The sequence below is a fragment of the Trichoderma camerunense genome, assembly GCF_050948025.1.
Source record: "Trichoderma camerunense strain CBS 138272 chromosome Unknown V8C40scaffold_16, whole genome shotgun sequence".
Taxonomy (NCBI): Eukaryota; Fungi; Ascomycota; class Sordariomycetes; order Hypocreales; family Hypocreaceae; genus Trichoderma; species Trichoderma camerunense.
In genome coordinates this window covers 576,262-592,284 of record NW_028145354.1, presented here as the reverse complement: position 1 = coordinate 592,284, position 16,023 = coordinate 576,262, and the positions used below count along the sequence as shown (strand labels likewise).

The 16,023-nt window shown below is 52.8% G+C and overlaps 6 protein-coding genes across 6 annotated transcripts; 1 reads left to right on the top strand and 5 right to left on the bottom strand.

Moving 5' to 3' along the window:
- Positions 1 to 1,683: 1,683 nt before the first annotated feature.
- On the top strand, positions 1,684 to 3,657 carry V8C40DRAFT_70262 (phosphoesterase family-domain-containing protein). The gene is made up of 2 exons (XM_083223326.1): positions 1,684 to 2,096; positions 2,150 to 3,657. The coding sequence occupies exons 1-2, from the start codon at positions 1,760 to 1,762 to the stop codon at positions 3,550 to 3,552; spliced, it is 1,740 nt and encodes a 579-aa protein (XP_083070208.1). The 5' UTR covers positions 1,684 to 1,759; the 3' UTR covers positions 3,553 to 3,657.
- Positions 3,658 to 5,233, bottom strand: V8C40DRAFT_70279 (alginate lyase family protein). The gene has a single exon (XM_083223327.1). The coding sequence runs from the start codon at positions 5,020 to 5,022 to the stop codon at positions 3,763 to 3,765; it is 1,260 nt and encodes a 419-aa protein (XP_083070207.1). The 5' UTR covers positions 5,023 to 5,233; the 3' UTR covers positions 3,658 to 3,762.
- A 278-nt stretch (positions 5,234 to 5,511) lies between these two features.
- On the bottom strand, positions 5,512 to 7,629 carry V8C40DRAFT_70307 (FAD binding domain-containing protein). The gene has a single exon (XM_083223328.1). The coding sequence runs from the start codon at positions 7,311 to 7,313 to the stop codon at positions 5,604 to 5,606; it is 1,710 nt and encodes a 569-aa protein (XP_083070206.1). The 5' UTR covers positions 7,314 to 7,629; the 3' UTR covers positions 5,512 to 5,603.
- Positions 7,630 to 8,992: 1,363 nt separating this feature from the next.
- Positions 8,993 to 10,082, bottom strand: V8C40DRAFT_281507 (uncharacterized protein). Its single transcript, XM_083221623.1, has one exon. The coding sequence runs from the start codon at positions 10,071 to 10,073 to the stop codon at positions 9,051 to 9,053; it is 1,023 nt and encodes a 340-aa protein (XP_083070205.1). The 5' UTR covers positions 10,074 to 10,082; the 3' UTR covers positions 8,993 to 9,050.
- Positions 10,083 to 10,675: 593 nt separating this feature from the next.
- V8C40DRAFT_276690 (S8 family peptidase) lies at positions 10,676 to 12,014 on the bottom strand (the record flags this gene model as incomplete). Its single annotated transcript, XM_083220876.1, has 3 exons — positions 10,676 to 11,121; positions 11,176 to 11,623; positions 11,682 to 12,014. 3 exons carry the CDS (start codon positions 12,012 to 12,014, stop codon positions 10,676 to 10,678), a joined length of 1,227 nt encoding a protein of 408 aa, XP_083070204.1.
- A 452-nt stretch (positions 12,015 to 12,466) lies between these two features.
- V8C40DRAFT_252603 (FAD dependent oxidoreductase-domain-containing protein) lies at positions 12,467 to 15,456 on the bottom strand. The gene is made up of 2 exons (XM_083217433.1): positions 13,650 to 15,456; positions 12,467 to 13,585 (listed from the first exon to the last, which is right to left on the bottom strand). The coding sequence occupies exons 1-2, from the start codon at positions 14,872 to 14,874 to the stop codon at positions 12,798 to 12,800; spliced, it is 2,013 nt and encodes a 670-aa protein (XP_083070203.1). The 5' UTR covers positions 14,875 to 15,456; the 3' UTR covers positions 12,467 to 12,797.
- Between the last annotated feature and the right edge of the window lie 567 nt (positions 15,457 to 16,023).

The following is a 16,023-nucleotide window of genomic DNA, read 5'->3' as shown; positions in this document are numbered from 1 at the left end:
CCGCTCCTCGGGTTGGTCCTTCATTTTTGCTTGCTTTCCCGCCTTTGCTCTCTCACTCTCATCAGCCTTCAACTAGAAGAGGTTCTGATGAGAAATATCGTCTATTTCTCGTCAAAACTCAACTAGTCCAGCCCAGCGAAAGGAGAAAGTAAGCAGCATAAAGCAGTTGGACGAAGTCAAAGGGACTCGTAATAGCGCGTCACCGGCATGTGGGAGAACATAGCCCGAAGCCAAGGGCGGTGGATGGAGAGAAGAGAAGAAACCATCGCATCATCGGTATAAGAACGCGCGGAAGATTCGTCACTGCGAGTCGGCATTGACTGCCGAGCACTGACCAGCACGTGGGGACGTTGCCCTTGATTTGTCGATTCCTGGGTCTGGCGGAGGGCCCCACAGAGTTGGTGAGGAAGCTATCCAAGGCTTAGGGACTAGTACACGAGTACTAACGCCGAGACGCCGTGCTAAGAAGAGAATTTCAAGGGTCTGTTATCTTGGGTTTTGGGTTTTTTGATTTTCGCGGGTGGCTGAGTGAGGAGGTCCGTACTCGGGAGTCTATCTTCAGCTCTTTCTCAGCCTCACCCGCTTGCGTTATACATCATCCCACATCGCGACTTACATGACTCGATCACCCCTATCTTCATCCAGCAAAGCCACACTTCGAACAGAGTTATAGCTCTCAACATGCTTCTCTCGCCCGGGTACTCTATCCTCAGCCAAGCCCTACTATAGTATGAGGCTTTTCCCGTCTTTATCGCTTAACTCTGTCCAAATGTCTCCACCAACACTCACCTTCACCTGCAGCATATCACGGCCTGTGGAACCCCCTTCTTCGCAGTCCCTTGCACTAAATCCAAGCATCCCTGCCGAGCCTTGCAGCTCCAGCCAACCACGACCGCCATCACGAGGGCCGCCGTGCCGATGCTATTGGCTTCTCGAGGGCACATGTCTCAATCGCCTGGCCATCTTGCATCTACCCTCCAAACCCACCCAATCACATGCCTTGGTGAAACATTTGACAGCGAACTAACATGTGGGAAAGCTCTGGTCTTTAATTTTTCACGTTTTCTATTCATTTTTTCTTTTAACCACTGACTGCTCGTATGTTGGCCGATGATCTGCGCATCTCGTCGCCGCTGTGCTGCACAAGTTCCTACGCTATGGCCGTTCTCTGCCGCTGTGATCATCCCTGACCTTCCGATTCGGGCTTTCGGTAATAGTTGAGAGAGATGCAACCTCACGCTTCTCCTTTATCCATTGCTCTTTAACCGCACGACGAGCTGCTTTTTGCTTGTGCTCGGCACGGACGGCCGCGCTTGAGGCCGCAATGCTACACCGCGATGGACAAATCACGTTGTCGGGGTTAGACATGAGGGGGGCGGTCTCTGATTGTATGCGCACGGAAGCTCAATCCATGAAATAGTTATTTAAAAGATCCATGATGCTTACTTGAGCATGTTTGCTTAAGTACCTGGCCAGTCCTCTGCGGTGAAACGGGGTGGATAGGATTGGTTGTGTTCCAGCATTCTTCCGTATTGCTTCATTTTCCCAATCACCAAGAATGCCTCTCCTCAGGAGCTTAGGGCCGGCGTCGGCAGGCCTGTTTTGCATCATTGGTCTTGTCAGAGCTGGAAGCTTGAAGGATATTGACCATGTCGTCCTCTTCATGCAGGGTATAATCACATGTGTCCGAAAATGCCGTGAATCAGCTTGTTAACACTGGGGTTTAGAAAACCGTGCGTTTGACCACTATTTCGGCACCATGGCGGGTGTTCGAGGTTTCGGCGATGCGAACCTGCAGTTGAACAACGGCGTCCCGGTCTGGAAGCAATTGACGAATTCCCAATTGACCAACGAGACCGACTACGTGACGCCCTTTTACATCAACTATCTCGGCGGCAACTGGACCGAATCAACCCAATGCATGGTTTCTGGAAGCAACAGCTGGCAAGAGAACCATGCCGCATGGAATGGCGGTACCAACGACCATTGGGCCGTGGGAAATAGCCCTTACAGCATTGGATTCTACAAGCGTCAGGATATTCCTATCCAATTCGCTTTGGCGGAAAACTTTGTCGTTGGAGACATGTACCAGGCAGGTTTACATCCCGAAAAGCTAGACGAAACAAGACTAATACAGAATCTCAGGAAGGTGTTGTTGCTGCCACCAACCCCAACAGAGTGACCTGGCTTTCCGGCAGTGTCAACGCCCCCGGTGGTCCTCAGACCCCAGATGAAGGCGGCAATCCTTACATCGACAACAACATTACCCCAGGTTGTGAAACTGGCGGCTTCAACTGCTATCCGCTCAAGTGGAAGACTGTTGGCGAATACTACGAAGACGCCGGTGTTAACTGGCAAGTCTTCCAGAACGAAGACAATTTCGACGACAATTCGTATGCTAGGTTTCAGCAATTCCAGGATGCCGCGCCAGGATCCAGCCTGTACAACAGAGGCATGAAGGGTCTCTCCCTCGACACCTTCTACGCTCAAGCTGCCAACGGAACTCTGCCCGAAGTCTCATACATTGTCGGCCCCATGGAGCTCTCGGAACATCCCCCTTACTCGCCTCACGATGGCGCTTGGCTGCAATACCAAGTCGCCCAGGCCGTGCTCAACTCACCCAAGTACAACAAAACAGCCCTTATATTCTCCTACGACGAAACCGGTGGCTGGTTCGACCACGTTAGCCCCTACCACTCCCCGAACGGTACATCAGGCGAATGGATCCAGGATCCGTACGGCGAAGTTGGATACACATTTCTCGGCCCCGGCTTCAGACTGCCATTTTATATTGTCTCCCCGTGGACGCGCAAGGGCGGCGTCTACACTGCTCACAGCGACCACAACTCGCAGATCAAGTTCGTTGAGAAGTGGCAGGCTGCAAAGGGTCGTAACGTCACGACTGATCAGATGGTTGGGTGGCGTCGTGACCACATGTCCGACCTTACTGATGCCTTTGACTTTGACAATCCCGATTACTCTATTCCGATTATCCCCACGCCTCAGACGCCTCACACTGATTCCAATGGTGTCTATGACGGTTCGTCGTACTGCCAGTCTCTGTACTCTGACGTCCAGCCTCCCATTCCGTATACCGGCAACGGCGTGATTGCGGACATGCCCAGCCAAGTCGAGCAAGGTTTCAAGCCCATGCGTGGAATGCTCACCGAGGGCCGCCACATTGTCCTCGAAGCAAACGGTTACGCACTTGCGCAAAAGACGACATATGCCAGCTCTCTCACCGTGAGCCGAGCCACCGCACGACACGACACGCCGTCTCAGCGCTGGATTGCTCACGCGGTGGTGATTGGAGGCGCGGATTTCACGCTTTCGGATGATGCTGGCAAGAATTACATTTGCGCGTCTGGGGTTCTTTGCAAGAATGCTCGGAATGCGGTTGTCTTTACTGTGAGCTACAAGAGCGGGAAGGGATATGCGTTCCAGGTCAAGGGCACGCAAAAGTATCTGGCTATTGGTGGGCGTGGATCGTCGAGCTATGTTTCTTTGACTGGGGGGCTGGGATACTGGCAGGCTTATAGCGTGAGTTATTGAATGTCTGGGAATACATAGTATGAACTAGTATTTTTAGATAGACTCAATAAGTAGGAAAGGGATTGGATTAGACAAAGAAATATAAATAGCATTATTCATTCCACAGCCACCCGTCGTTTCACATGGCATCTATATAAAGTAACACGATAAGAAATATCCCCTTGTCTTGCAACCCGAGACAATCAAACAATTCACTTCACCATCAATCCCTTACCCAACCGTCGCAATGCTATCCAACTGCTGCGGCGCCGGCCTCAGCCCAAAAATATCCCCCCCAGGAGGCGCAACCAGCTTCGACAACACCTTGGCAGCAGCCCAGTCGCCCTCCTGCGCCGCCGCCCTGACATTATCCGTTGCCGCGTACTGCGTGAACCCCAGCTCCGGATACGTCCACTTACTCGCGCCCCCCGCCGCCGCAGGAACAAGGAACTCGACGGCCTTGAACAGCGTCTGGCCCTGCGGGCCCTTGTACTTGAACAAGTCGACGCCGACTTTGCGGGCGATGAGGGCGAAGCGGAGATGTGCAGTCAAGTCAAAGTTGGAGTAGTGGAAGCTGCGCGTGCGGGCGAGTTCTTGCGGCTGGGACCCGTTGGCGGTGATTTGGCTGTTGATGAAGCTCTTTGCGAGTTGTGCGCGCTGAACTGCTAACGAGATGTTGCCCGTGAAGAGCGCCAGGGCGGCGATCTGCATGTTGGCAAAGGTTCCGTGGTTGTTCTGGGCGGCGGCCTCTTCGACGCCAAAGGGCGAGTCGGCGAGCCACGTCAGGAACTGCTTGTTCCAGCTCACAAAGGCCTTGCCGTCGGACTTGCTCCAGCCGGGGGCGCCGGTGTTGAGGATGGCGACGGCGTCGATGACGTTTGTGTATTCCTGGCTGAAGTCGATGATGCCGATTGATCGGCCGGTGTTGGCGCAGGGGATGATCTGGGCGTGGTCCAGGTTAGGGCTCATGGCCGTCTTGGGCTCGAGGAACCAGGTCCGGAGGATATCAGCCGCGTGCTTGGAGTACTTGGGGTTGCCGGTGTAGTACCAGGCTAGGGACAAGACATATGTCGAGTTGAACATCATTCCAACCGACACGCGGTCCTGGTACTGGTCGACCTCGGGATTGCGCACGCCGTCCTTTTGAATGTAGGGACATCCATCTGGCGTATTGGGACTGGGCCACCAATAAGGTGCTTGAGACGAGTAGTCGTGAAGTGTGCCGTTGGGCGGAGCTTTCGTCTTTGCTGTGACGGTCCAGGGACCTTGGTTGAGCCAACTATCCGCCTGAGCAGTGAGATGCTTCAGTTCCTTTTTGAGGGTGCCATCACCCAAGGTAAGGCGCAGCTTTGCCTCAACAAGGCGGTAGCCATCAATGACGATGGTGTTGGGAATCTTTGACGGCCAGGGCCAGATGTCTCCAAGGCCGGGCAAGGCGTTGGCCACGCCCGCGGCAGAGAGCAGAGCCACAGAAAGAGAAGAGAAGTGCATTGTGGCGATTTCAATTGATTCCAGAACCAGTCAGTTGAAGTCGTCTGCCCTCCCAATTAAGCTTGATGGCAAGATTAATGGATGCCGGCTTCCCCATCTTATAGACAAAGGAGTTCACCCCTGTCTTCCCCAGATTTCGACCCCAGATTCCATCGAGCCATCCATGAACGGACGGATACTTGTCCGCCAATTACCCCATCCAAGTGCCCAAGAATGATGAACGATGCAAAGTTGCATCACGGCAGAAACCAATTTGGGGGTTCGGGCAATTCTTCCGAGCAAGCTGTTTGCGAAATGTTCCACCAATCAGCTATTTAGCCTAGCATCGCAACACCCTGGTTCCTTGACGACTCCAAGTCTCCAACTACATAAACGATGCCTCTTTTCTCGGAACTAGGGCAGTGGAAAGATGATAGACCGTCAAATAGGAAAAATACGCACGCCTTTGTCGTTTACACATGAATGTCATTGCATCAATAGGATAACCATAGCCTTAACACTAAATCAAGAATGCCAACTCCTCCCTCCACTTGCCGTTTATTCCGTTCCTCGCATTAAGAAGAAGTTGTGTGTGGGGATTTTCACTCCTTGACGACCTCGGACAGCTCGTCTGCTACAGCTCGCCCAGCTGTGCGGCCGGAAAAGATGCAGCCTCCCAAGAACGTTCCCTCGAGCGTGTTGTAGCCGTGAACGCCTCCACCGCCGAATCCCGCCACTTCACCGGCGGCGTAGAGCCCCGGGAACGGCGTCATGTCTTTCCTCATGACGTTGCTGTTCAAGTTAGTCTCGATGCCACCGAGTGTCTTGCGGCTGAGCAGGTTGAGTCGAACTGCAATCAATGGGCCGTGGGCAGGGTCTAGCAGGCGGTGAGGTACCGCAACACGGCTACGCTTGTCTGGCCAGTACGTTCTCGCATTGTGGATGAGCATGGCCTGCGCGTCTTTTGAGTAGGTGTTGTTGAACTGATCGTCACGAGCATCGACAACCTCCTTGATCTTTTCGTATTCAAGAATGGGGCCATTCCGCTCCTTGGCCAGCTCGTTCATGCCAGCCACCAGCTCCTTGAGAGTATCCCGAACAATGAAATCCTTGCCATTTTCCTGGAACAATTGCACATTGACTGTTCCCTTCTTGCTAAAGATTCTGTTCTTGAACACCTCCCAGATGCTCTTGGCCGTCAGATCAGGGTTCTGCTCCGAGCCAGAGAGGGCGAATTCACGCGCAATGATGGACTGGTCAAGAATGAACCAGCTGTAGTCGTAGCCCGTTGCGCAGATGGCCTTGAGCGTGCTGAGGGTATCGGATCCGGGAAACAGATACGGGGGGAAGCGTTTACCAGAAGCGTCCAGCCAGAGAGACGAAGGGGCCGGCAGAATGCGGATGCCGTGCTCGGGCCAGATAGGATCCCAGTTTTGCAGGCCCTCGGTGTAGTGCCACATGCGGTCACGGTTGACAATGTTGGCACCAGCGGTCTCCGAGATGTGAAGCATGCGGCCGTCGACGTGAGCGGGCACTCCGATGACAAAGTAATCGGGCACCTTTGGTCCCAGTCTTTCAACGGGCCAATTCCGCTTCACAGCCTCAATATCGCCGCCAATGCCACCCGAGGTTACGATGATGGCAGAGCCGTAGAGCTCGAAGGAGTCAACAACAGTCCGTGATGTCTTGACGCCTCTTGGCTGATCATCCTCCTCCAGAACGCTGCCCTTGACACCAACAGCTCGTCCCGTGCCGTCAACGATGAGCTCGTCAACCTGATGCCGGAACTTGAACTGCACCAGTCCCTCCTCCGCCGCCTTCTTCACCGGATCCGCAAAGATGCGAACAACTTCCGGTCCCGCTCCCCAAGCAATGTGGAAGCGCGGCACCGAGTTTCCATGGCCGTCAGACCGTCCATCGCCGCGCTCGGCCCAGCCAACGTTGAAGAGGAATCCCAGCCCGCGGGCTCTCACATACTCCTCAAACTCGTCTGCAGCAAAGTCCACAAAGGCCTTTGCCCACTGCCGCGGCCAGTAGTCCTCATCACGGTCAAAGCCGGCAGACCCTAGCCAGTCACGCATGGCCAGCTCCCGCGAGTCCTTGATACCCATGCGGCGCTGGTAGTACGAGTTGACCAGGAACAGGCCGCCCAGGGACCAAAAGGCCTGACCTCCCAGGCTGTTTTCATTCTCCTGGTCAATGATGAGCGATGGGATTTTGCGCTCGGCCAGCTCAAAGGCAGCGACAAGGCCGGCCAGGCCGCCGCCGACGATGATGACAGGCTTCTGCTGACTGTCGTCCTCCGAACCCATAGCGGCAAACGAGGAGCTACTCTGCTGATCTGATCTGCTGCCTACTGAGAGGGTGAAGGAGAAGCGAAGCTGAGAGGGCGAGATGAGATGAGTCAAGACAAGTTGAGTCTACGTGTACATATCTCGCATGCGGGATATTTGCAGCTTTATCATGCAGAGGCGCATGTACATGTACATTCAATCGATTGTTATCGGGTGATGCGAGTGGTGTGTGTTGCGTGTGCTGGTACCGGTACGGAGGGGGAACATTGGCACCTCCAAATTAATTTGCATGAATACAGCTTGCTTTAACACAGCTACAAAGGAATGCGAACCTTAAGTTAACACAGCACTGGTCTGTACAAACAAACAGCCGAGCCTAGGCACATCCATCACTCTTTAGCACCCGGATGGACGACCGCGGGCGCCGAACGTTAGCGCATCTCCTCGCTGAGGCTCTGGAGATGCCATCTATGGATTGGATCAATCAAATCCCAGCTTGTCGTCCATCAATCATCCCTGAGCTTTTACCCCGTATCGCCCGCTAGGAGGATTGAGTTCCAATGGAGCTTTCACTTTGCCTTGAGGGGCCGATCGGGTATCAACTTGGCCTGTCTCAAATCAAGCTCAAGCATTGGAAAATGTCCCCGCCAACCCCGCCGAGGGGCCACCGGTGAACAATGGAGCAAATCCTCGCCCAGCTCTTGTACGAAGGATTTTACGCACATACGGCCGTGTAACTCCCTGATACGACAACAAGGAACAGGTTTTCATAATGTAACAATCAACAACTCCCACCAACTTTTAGCCAATTCCAGGCTCAATTCATGATTTGTCTAGCTACACAAACGGCTAATATCTCTTAGTACTCGTAAAATCGCATAGTAGGTCAACACCATCACACAACAAGCGCACCTTCGAGGTACCTCGGCTGCCCCGCCTGGCAAAAGTCGCGGTACCTTCGTGTACCCTTACGTGTGCGACTTATTCACTTCACATGCAATTCCCCCGGCCGCGTCTGCTCTGATTGGGCGGTACGGGCTGAGGTGACAATCGTGCCACTTTGTATCAGAGGTATGACGACTTGTGTGACTCTGGCGTGTTTTGGCTGGTACTCGGCACCTTTAGTACCAAGTAATTCAACTTTTGAACTTGGAGTTAATGGCATTTCTTGTACGAAGAACAAAGTGTCATGCAAAATAATTTGCCCGATTTGATACAAGTCAATTGATGCACAGAAACCCAGTAGATGTACAGTAGGAGAAGGCTGTGTATCAGTTACCCCGCTATACAACTAAATGCCAATGCTCTTCTGATGGAGATGAATCAATGAAGTGAATAGCAAAGGTTATTAGCAGTAAGCAGTTGGAGAAATTCTGTCAAATGAGCACAAGACCTGTTACTTTGTGTATCCAAACCTAGGCCCATTTTAGTATGCAGATCGACCGCAAGGCTCACCACCACGCAATGGAAGCTGCGTATAGGTATCCAAAGCTACCCTACAAGCCATTACAACAAATGAAAATATTCTCATCACAACGCTCTAACAAACAGATAAATGCCTCCTCAGGAAGTTGTGAAAAGAATAAAAAGTGAAAATACAAAATTAGACATTAAAAACATCTCATTAAAATTAACTGCAAAGCCCGCCATTCAGCCTCGTATCCAACACCAACACCCCTCAACAAACATCACTACTACAAACCTCAACCTCTCTATCACGCCTCCTGTCACCCACCCATGCTCTCTCCCAACCCTCTACACACCGTTTACCCTCCTCTCCAACCTGCCCATCCTCTCATGCTGCCTCTCCACCAACCTCACAAGCGTCTCAATCATACTCCCCTGCTCGACCACAACCTCCCTCAAACTCCTATTCGCCCCATCCGTACACACAAGAGTCGATCTCTCCTGCAAAGAATGCGCTTGCGTAACAGCCTCAGTAACCTCATCCTCCTCGCTCTCATCATCACCATCATCGTCATCCAGTGCTTCTTCCGGCTCAACGCCCTGCTCCCGCTCAAATCTCCGCGCTCGATCCTCACACGTCTCCCCTTCCCCCGTGAATATACTCTCCCCTCGAGGACACTTCTCTTGCTCTCCCTTCTTCCTCTTCGCCGTCTTCGCCTCTTGACTCGAAGAAGAAGAAGATACACTCCCCCGATTCGCCTTATCCGCCTTCTTCTTCAAACACCACAAACACCCACAATCCCTCTCCACATAAACCCCATCAACCTCCATCGTCGGGATATTCATAATAGCAGGCGCCCTCATCTGATTCGTCCTCAAAACCTCATCCACATCCCTCGGCACAACCCCCGGCGGCGCATCCTCCCCAGCCCTCTTCTCGTACCTCCCCTTAAACTCCGCCCACCAGCTCTGCCTCGCGCACTGCGACGCCCCAAACATGACCCTCAAGATGACGAAGTGGCCCCAGCTCGGCGCGTTGCACCGCATGTACTCCGCCAGCGGATGGTCCAGCATCGAGTTTTCTCTTTCTGTGACGCGTGCTTTGGGAACCCACTCTACAAAGTTGCGACGCTCGTTCTCTGACCATGACTGCGACTCGGTCTTCCATAGACTTGTAAGACGATTGTATATGTGCCAGTCAACAATGTTGTATCCGCTGTAGGGAGGAATATTCGTCATTCTTCTTGCCGAGTTCATCGAATTCACCGCTCGAGATGGCGTCGTTGAGGAGCGGTTCGACGTGCTTCGGCTACGGCGATTATGCCAGCGACGCCGACGCCGCAATAGTACAGCTTTCCCTTCTGAATCCATTGATTCCTGTCGATGTTGTCTCTGTTACTCTTTAGGCAAATCCCACAAAGTACGGCTATAATATAATTAGCCATCCGGATATCGCCTTTCACGATACTAGGCGCTCCACAACCAACCTCGTTAGCAAACTATGGTTCTGCCAAGATCAAGAAAGCTGATGGATCGTAAGAAAAGTTTCAAGCCTCAAAAAGAGAATCGTCTAGAGGATCGTTTGGCAGCACTCAAGAATAAAGAACAAGCCTTGCACCCCTGGCATTACAATGGACAGACAAGGCAAAAAAAGTTGACGAACTAAGGATTGAAAATCACGATTGGTGCAATTTTGACAGTGCTCGGTCCCACATCGAAGCGAACGGTTTGAAGAAAAATCGAGCCCAGAGACAAGTCAATCGTGGAGAGAAAAGTGCAAACAGCCCTACTTTTGCGTGGCCATTTGCATATCGGCCATATACCCCTACTGTTTGCTGTTTGTATTCGCATCACTCGATTCAAGAGTCAACGTCGTCGTCCCTTCCAAACTCTGTATTAATACTATACCAATAACCGTATACCTATGCTACACTAGAAAGTAACGAAGGATGAGGAGAGAAGAGAAAAGCTGTTTAGCGAGCACCGTTGTGAGCAACCAAGTTGGGGGTATCGCTCGTGAGTTCCTTCGCTTTGCCCACGACGCCCAGTTCCAGTATTCTGTCTCTCAACTGCGTTGCATTTTGCGTGTCTTCCAAGGCAGCCAGATACAAGGCAAGTCCGGCAACGTGAGGGGCCGACATTGAAGTGCCACTCATGGTGTTGGTCGCATTCTCAGTACCAATATAGGCGGACTCTATGTGGTACCCAGGGGCTTGGATGTTGACTTCGGGGCCGAAATTGGAAAAAATAGTCTGTGTCCATTCGCTGTTGATGGCACCCACAGCCAAGGCCTCCGCTGCTGATACAGGAGACATTTTTCGGGCCTCCATTCCTGCGTTTCCAGCTGCAACGACGCTGAGAATTCCCATTTCAAAGGCAGCATCAACGGCACGATTAAATGCGATAGAAAAGGGACTTGCTGTCTCAGTGTCAGTTGATTCCGTCCATGTCTATTCTCATCAGCGTCACTCACCAATAGACAGGTTGATGACGGAACGGTTTTGCCGGCCTTTGAGGACAATGTCTTGGACCGCCCATTGAAAACCGTCAAGTACGTCCGAGATGATGCCAACGCCGTCGGGGAGCACTTTGACACCGATAATTTCCGCTTGCTTGGCCACACCAAAGGTCTTGCCCGCAATGATTCCGGCAACATGAGTCCCATGTCCCTCAACGTCCGACAAGTCGCTGGGATCTACGCTGTACCCAACCGAAGCCCGCCCACCGAATTCGTCGTGCTTGGTAAAGACGCCGGAGTCAACCACGTATGCAAATGTGCCATTGCCCGCGCTCTTGTCGTAGCGGTATGACTTGCCACCGGGCTTCTTGCTAGACAAGGCTGCAAGGCCCCAGGGGGCATGACGCTGCGTCACAAGCTTCCCCTGTATAGTACAGAACTCGTCTCGCTCGATTTCTGCTACCTGAAGACACCCGTGCGTTAGGATAGACAGATTCATCAGCATGAGTGGCTATACTCACATCTGCATCTTTCCAGAGCAAGGCGATAGTGTCTTTATCGAAGACTCCAGAATAACCCCGGTAGTCACCAATGGCAAATGTCTTTCCGACTCCAGAGGGTCTGTTCTGCTCATCGTTCAAGGAGTTGTGGTGGTAGGTGTCATTTATTTTGGCGAGGTGTATTGCGAAGGCAGAGGGCGAAATGTTCTTGTGGAGAGTCACAATGTACCAATCCTCGTCCGCAAGGCCGTCTACATCCAGAACCGAGCCTTCTTTGGTGGTTTTCAAAGGGAGAGCTGTGATGTATGGCGTGACAGTGAACAAGAAGAGTGCAAGAGTCCTGAACCAGGCCATCTTTGCCGTTGTAACAGAACAGATGTGACTGGTGATGAATCTGATGAAAAGTAAATTATATCAGAAAAGAGTGATGATCCAAAAGCCGTATGCTCAGAGAGCTGATGTTGGTGGAGAGTGCAAAGAGTCTCAAGTTGAGAACGCGGACGAGATATAAATACAGAGCATCTAAGCGCCTGCCTCGCTTCGTAGTTGCTTGCTTGCTTCCTTCTATGAGGCCATGCACCTGCAATTTGCTCCTTCTCTTCGCCTGCTACAATCTTGCTAGCGAACATCAGGCCTTCCATCTGCCACTGAAAGCATCCACAGAGTTTGAGCATGTCACTACTTTGGTAAATTTGAGCCTGTTGAGCCAATCATGTTTCAATACCAGTATAGGAAGAGTCAATGCAGTATTCCAATGCCTTCATAGAAGGGAAGAGGTATTAATGAGAGAATCGAACAAAGAGAGGTATGTGAATATAGTGTTGTTTATTGTAGTAGTATCGATATACCTAATGACTGGTGTATAAAAGAGAAAAACAACAAGAAAAAGAAAAGACAAGCTGTCTATGGTTCCCATATCTTAAATCCCAACCGCTGCTTCTACCCAATGTAATGCATCTTCGCACCATTTCTTTCCGGTTAGATAGCCCAGGTATCATGCTCCAAAAGACAAAAGAAAAATAAACAAAGAAATAACCCCGTTCCATGCAGATAATACTATGTACAAGAATCTGCCTGCCGAAACTCATTGATGCTGACGGTCAACAGATTCCATAGGCCCAGCTCAGGCACGATAGCTTATGCCATAACACCGTTGGCCTCGAGCTTGCCCAATTCGACACCCTTTGGCGTAGCAGCCACCTCGGGCTTCCTGATTGGCAGAGCAGGGAGGGCTTCGACCTCTTTGCGAGTGATGTTGAGCTTGTCCTGCGACAGACCCATTGACTTGAAGAATGAGACGGCCTCCTTCCACTCCTGCTGCTTTCGATCGCCGGACCACTTGAGTTCTTCACCCATGACGTCGATAACACGAGGCAGTGCGCGCAGTGCGTTCTCAACGTCGAGGAAGGCGAGGCGAGTTCGGCGGGAGATGAGGTCGGCGGCAGTGCAGGCAGCTTCAGATCTAACACCGTGGCGGATCTCGGCTTCGATAAAGGGAAGCGTGGGGATCAGACGAGTGGCGGCAGAGTTGGAAGCTGATAGAACGGCCCAGGCGCGGTCGCCATAGTTGTGGGCCAGGTGGTGGGCAACATCGGCATCGACGTGGTGAGCCTCCATGAGCTGAGAGGCGAGAGACGTAGAGTAGCCATGGGCTCCGATGAGCAGAACATCCTTGGTGATGCAGCGGCCGGTGGTCTGCACACCAGGGAGACCAGCACCGCTAATATCGGGGAGGGCAACGGCAGAGGGAGCAAGGCTAAATGTCTTGACAGCCTCATCGACTGCGTCCTCGGCCATCTGGCGGTAGGTGGTCCATTTACCACCAGCGCAGGTCAGAAGACCGGACGGCGAAACGGTGACGAGATGGCTTCGGACGAGGGATTCGGTGTTCTTGGCTTTGGGGTCTCGGACAAGAGGTCGGATGCCTATATATACTTATTAGTCAAGGGTCTTTATGCGGCTGCAGCAGGGGGAGGGGGTGATGCTTACCAGACCAAGTTGCCAGAATATCAGATTGGCCAAGCTTCGCTTCGGGCCGCAGAAGCTTGTTGACTTCCGTCAGGATAAAGTCCACGTCTTCCTTCTGCGCTACCGGCTCCTTTTCGATTTCGCAAGCATTGTCTGTGGTTCCGGCGACAGTGTATCCCTGCCAGGGCAGCACAAACACGACTCGTCCGTCGGAAGTTGCCGCCTCGAGCATGCCCATGCCGTTCGGGCACACACTGCCGGGAAGCATAACGTGGGCACCGGAAGCGGGAGCTACAAGAGTCATGCGCGATGGGTCGTCCATGCGCTCGACAGCGTCGGTAAAAGGTCCGGTGGCGTTAATGACTCCCTTGGCGCGCACGGTAAACTCTTTGTCGCCGTTGCCCAAAACATCTCGGAGGGTCGCGCCGCGGATTCTTCCGTTCTGGTCCTTATCCAAGCCGGTGACTTCGACATGGTTCAGGACAGTAGCGCCGTACAGCTGGGCAGTAAGCGCAAGAGAAACGTTCATTCGGGAGTCGTTGTGCTGGCCATCGTAGTAAATCAGCGCACCAACCATGTCGTCTGAGCGCAGCAGAGGGAAGTTGGCGAGAGCCTTGCTTTTGCTCATAAAGTAAGAGCCCTCGATGCCCTGTGAGCCGGCCAGCAAGTCGTAGGCCTTTGTGCCAACCCACATGTAGGGGGCCTGGAACCAGTTCTTGAGGGGCAGAAGAATGGGAAGAGAGTTGGAGAGATGAGGCGAGATTTTGAGGAACGTCTTGCGCTCGTGCAGCGCCTCCATCACCAGCTGCAGCTGGGAGTAGTCCAGGTTCATGACGGCCTTTTCGAGATAGCGCACGCCGCCGTGGACCAGCTTAGTGCTTTTGGAGCTGGTGCCCGCGGAGAAGTCATCGCGATCCACGATGGCCACTTTGAGGCCTCGAGTCACGGCGTCGAGCGCAATGCCAGCGCCGGTCGCGCCAGCTCCGATAATGAGGAGGTCGTACTCTTCAAGATTCTCGTTTGCTTTGCTGTGTCGCTTCAGCTCAGCCAGCTGCTCCATCCGGGAAGAAATGGCGGGGAATGATGGCGGAATGATGCGACCATTGCTGTCTCGCTTGACTTCCGCGATCGGCTTGTGTGTAGCGTGAGATATCCTGGTGCGAGAGTAGACAACGGCGCCTCCAGCCGTGGCGACGACGCCGAGGCCCAGCAGAGGCCGTCGAAGGCTTGAGAAGCCTCGAGACATTGTGAAATTCGTAAGCGGTTGTTAGGGGGAGGGGCACAAGAGAATTGCTGATGGCAGGGATTCCTCCAATGGCAGGGCTTGTGTGAAGTAAAGTGATTGATGAGGCTTTAGTTAGGAGATTTGTCGTGGGGGCGAGCGCCTCTTAAAGGACAGGAGAGGAGCGAGGGGTCCAGGTAGGATCTGCAAGACAGAGTTGCAAGGGGAAAAAGGAAGATTTCCACGGGAAGCCAGAAGTGGAATAAAAAGGCGAGAAACAGCCCAAAAAATTAATCAAAAGATAGGTTTTGCGTCAGATGAGGTGACTTCAATAGTCAACTGAGACTGGGCTCGGTGGACGATGTCCGACCGACGTGGGTCAAACGAGATTCCGCTCGATATGACGATCAGGTTGGGGGGCCTTGGCGGCACTGATTCGTGGAACCAAAGGGGCGAGTGAGGAGCAAGGAGCAGAAAGGGTGGGAAGAGGGAAAAGGCAAGGCTGTTGACCAAAGATCAATGTTTATTGAACCTGTGGCTTGTCTAGTTTTTCTAACAACCGGCCTCGCAATTCTCCACGTGGTGGCTTGTGTGTTTTGAACGCTGCGAACCAGGGGCTTGTCGTCGAAGCTTTTATGATTTGCCTTTTCAAACCTCTTATTCTGGAGCCTTGGCCGTCATGGTAACCTCAGCCGCTATATCCAGTGATGTCACGCTGGGAAAGGACTCCCGAAGCAGAGCCTGAACCCTCACTCTGTGCCTGCGATCCCGGTACAGCCGGTTCGGAAGGGGTCTGGGCCGGATTCCCTGAAAGGTTCGAATTGCCTCCTCCAGACCAATCACGCCGCAGGCCGTCCTCCGGGATACGGACTTGCGCGGGTCCTCTTCTCCAAACAAATGCTCGGAGTGGGGTTGAAGTCTAGATTTGGGGGCAACTCGGGGTTTGAGCAAACCGAAGACGACAAGCCACGCGTCGAAGCTAGGCATGTGAATGGATGGAGATGAGGAGCGGTTCGGCTGTGGCTGGCAACAAGGGCCTCGATGTCTGAGGGGTTCGGGAAACTTTCGGTAGAGAATCCCCGAGCTGGACACTCTTGAAGCTGTCACGATCACGAATGCAGAAAAGTCGCGATAATACTCTCATTCGATTGGACTCGCCATTGGCGGAATTGC

Excerpts from the sequence above, each read along its gene's own strand:
- V8C40DRAFT_70262 (XM_083223326.1), top strand. The coding sequence starts at position 1,760 with ATGGCGGGTGTTCGAGGTTTCGGCGATGCGAACCTGCAGTTGAACAAC. Across the intron at positions 2,097-2,149 it reads TGGAGACATGTACCAGGCAG|GTGTTGTTGCTGCCACCAAC; the intron begins GTTTACATCCCG and ends AATCTCAGGAAG.
- V8C40DRAFT_70279 (XM_083223327.1), bottom strand. The coding sequence starts at position 5,022 with ATGCACTTCTCTTCTCTTTCTGTGGCTCTGCTCTCTGCCGCGGGCGTG.
- V8C40DRAFT_70307 (XM_083223328.1), bottom strand. The coding sequence starts at position 7,313 with ATGGGTTCGGAGGACGACAGTCAGCAGAAGCCTGTCATCATCGTCGGC.
- V8C40DRAFT_281507 (XM_083221623.1), bottom strand. The coding sequence starts at position 10,073 with ATGGATTCAGAAGGGAAAGCTGTACTATTGCGGCGTCGGCGTCGCTGG.
- V8C40DRAFT_252603 (XM_083217433.1), bottom strand. The coding sequence starts at position 14,874 with ATGTCTCGAGGCTTCTCAAGCCTTCGACGGCCTCTGCTGGGCCTCGGC. Across the intron at positions 13,586-13,649 it reads TATTCTGGCAACTTGGTCTG|GCATCCGACCTCTTGTCCGA; the intron begins GTAAGCATCACC and ends AAGTATATATAG.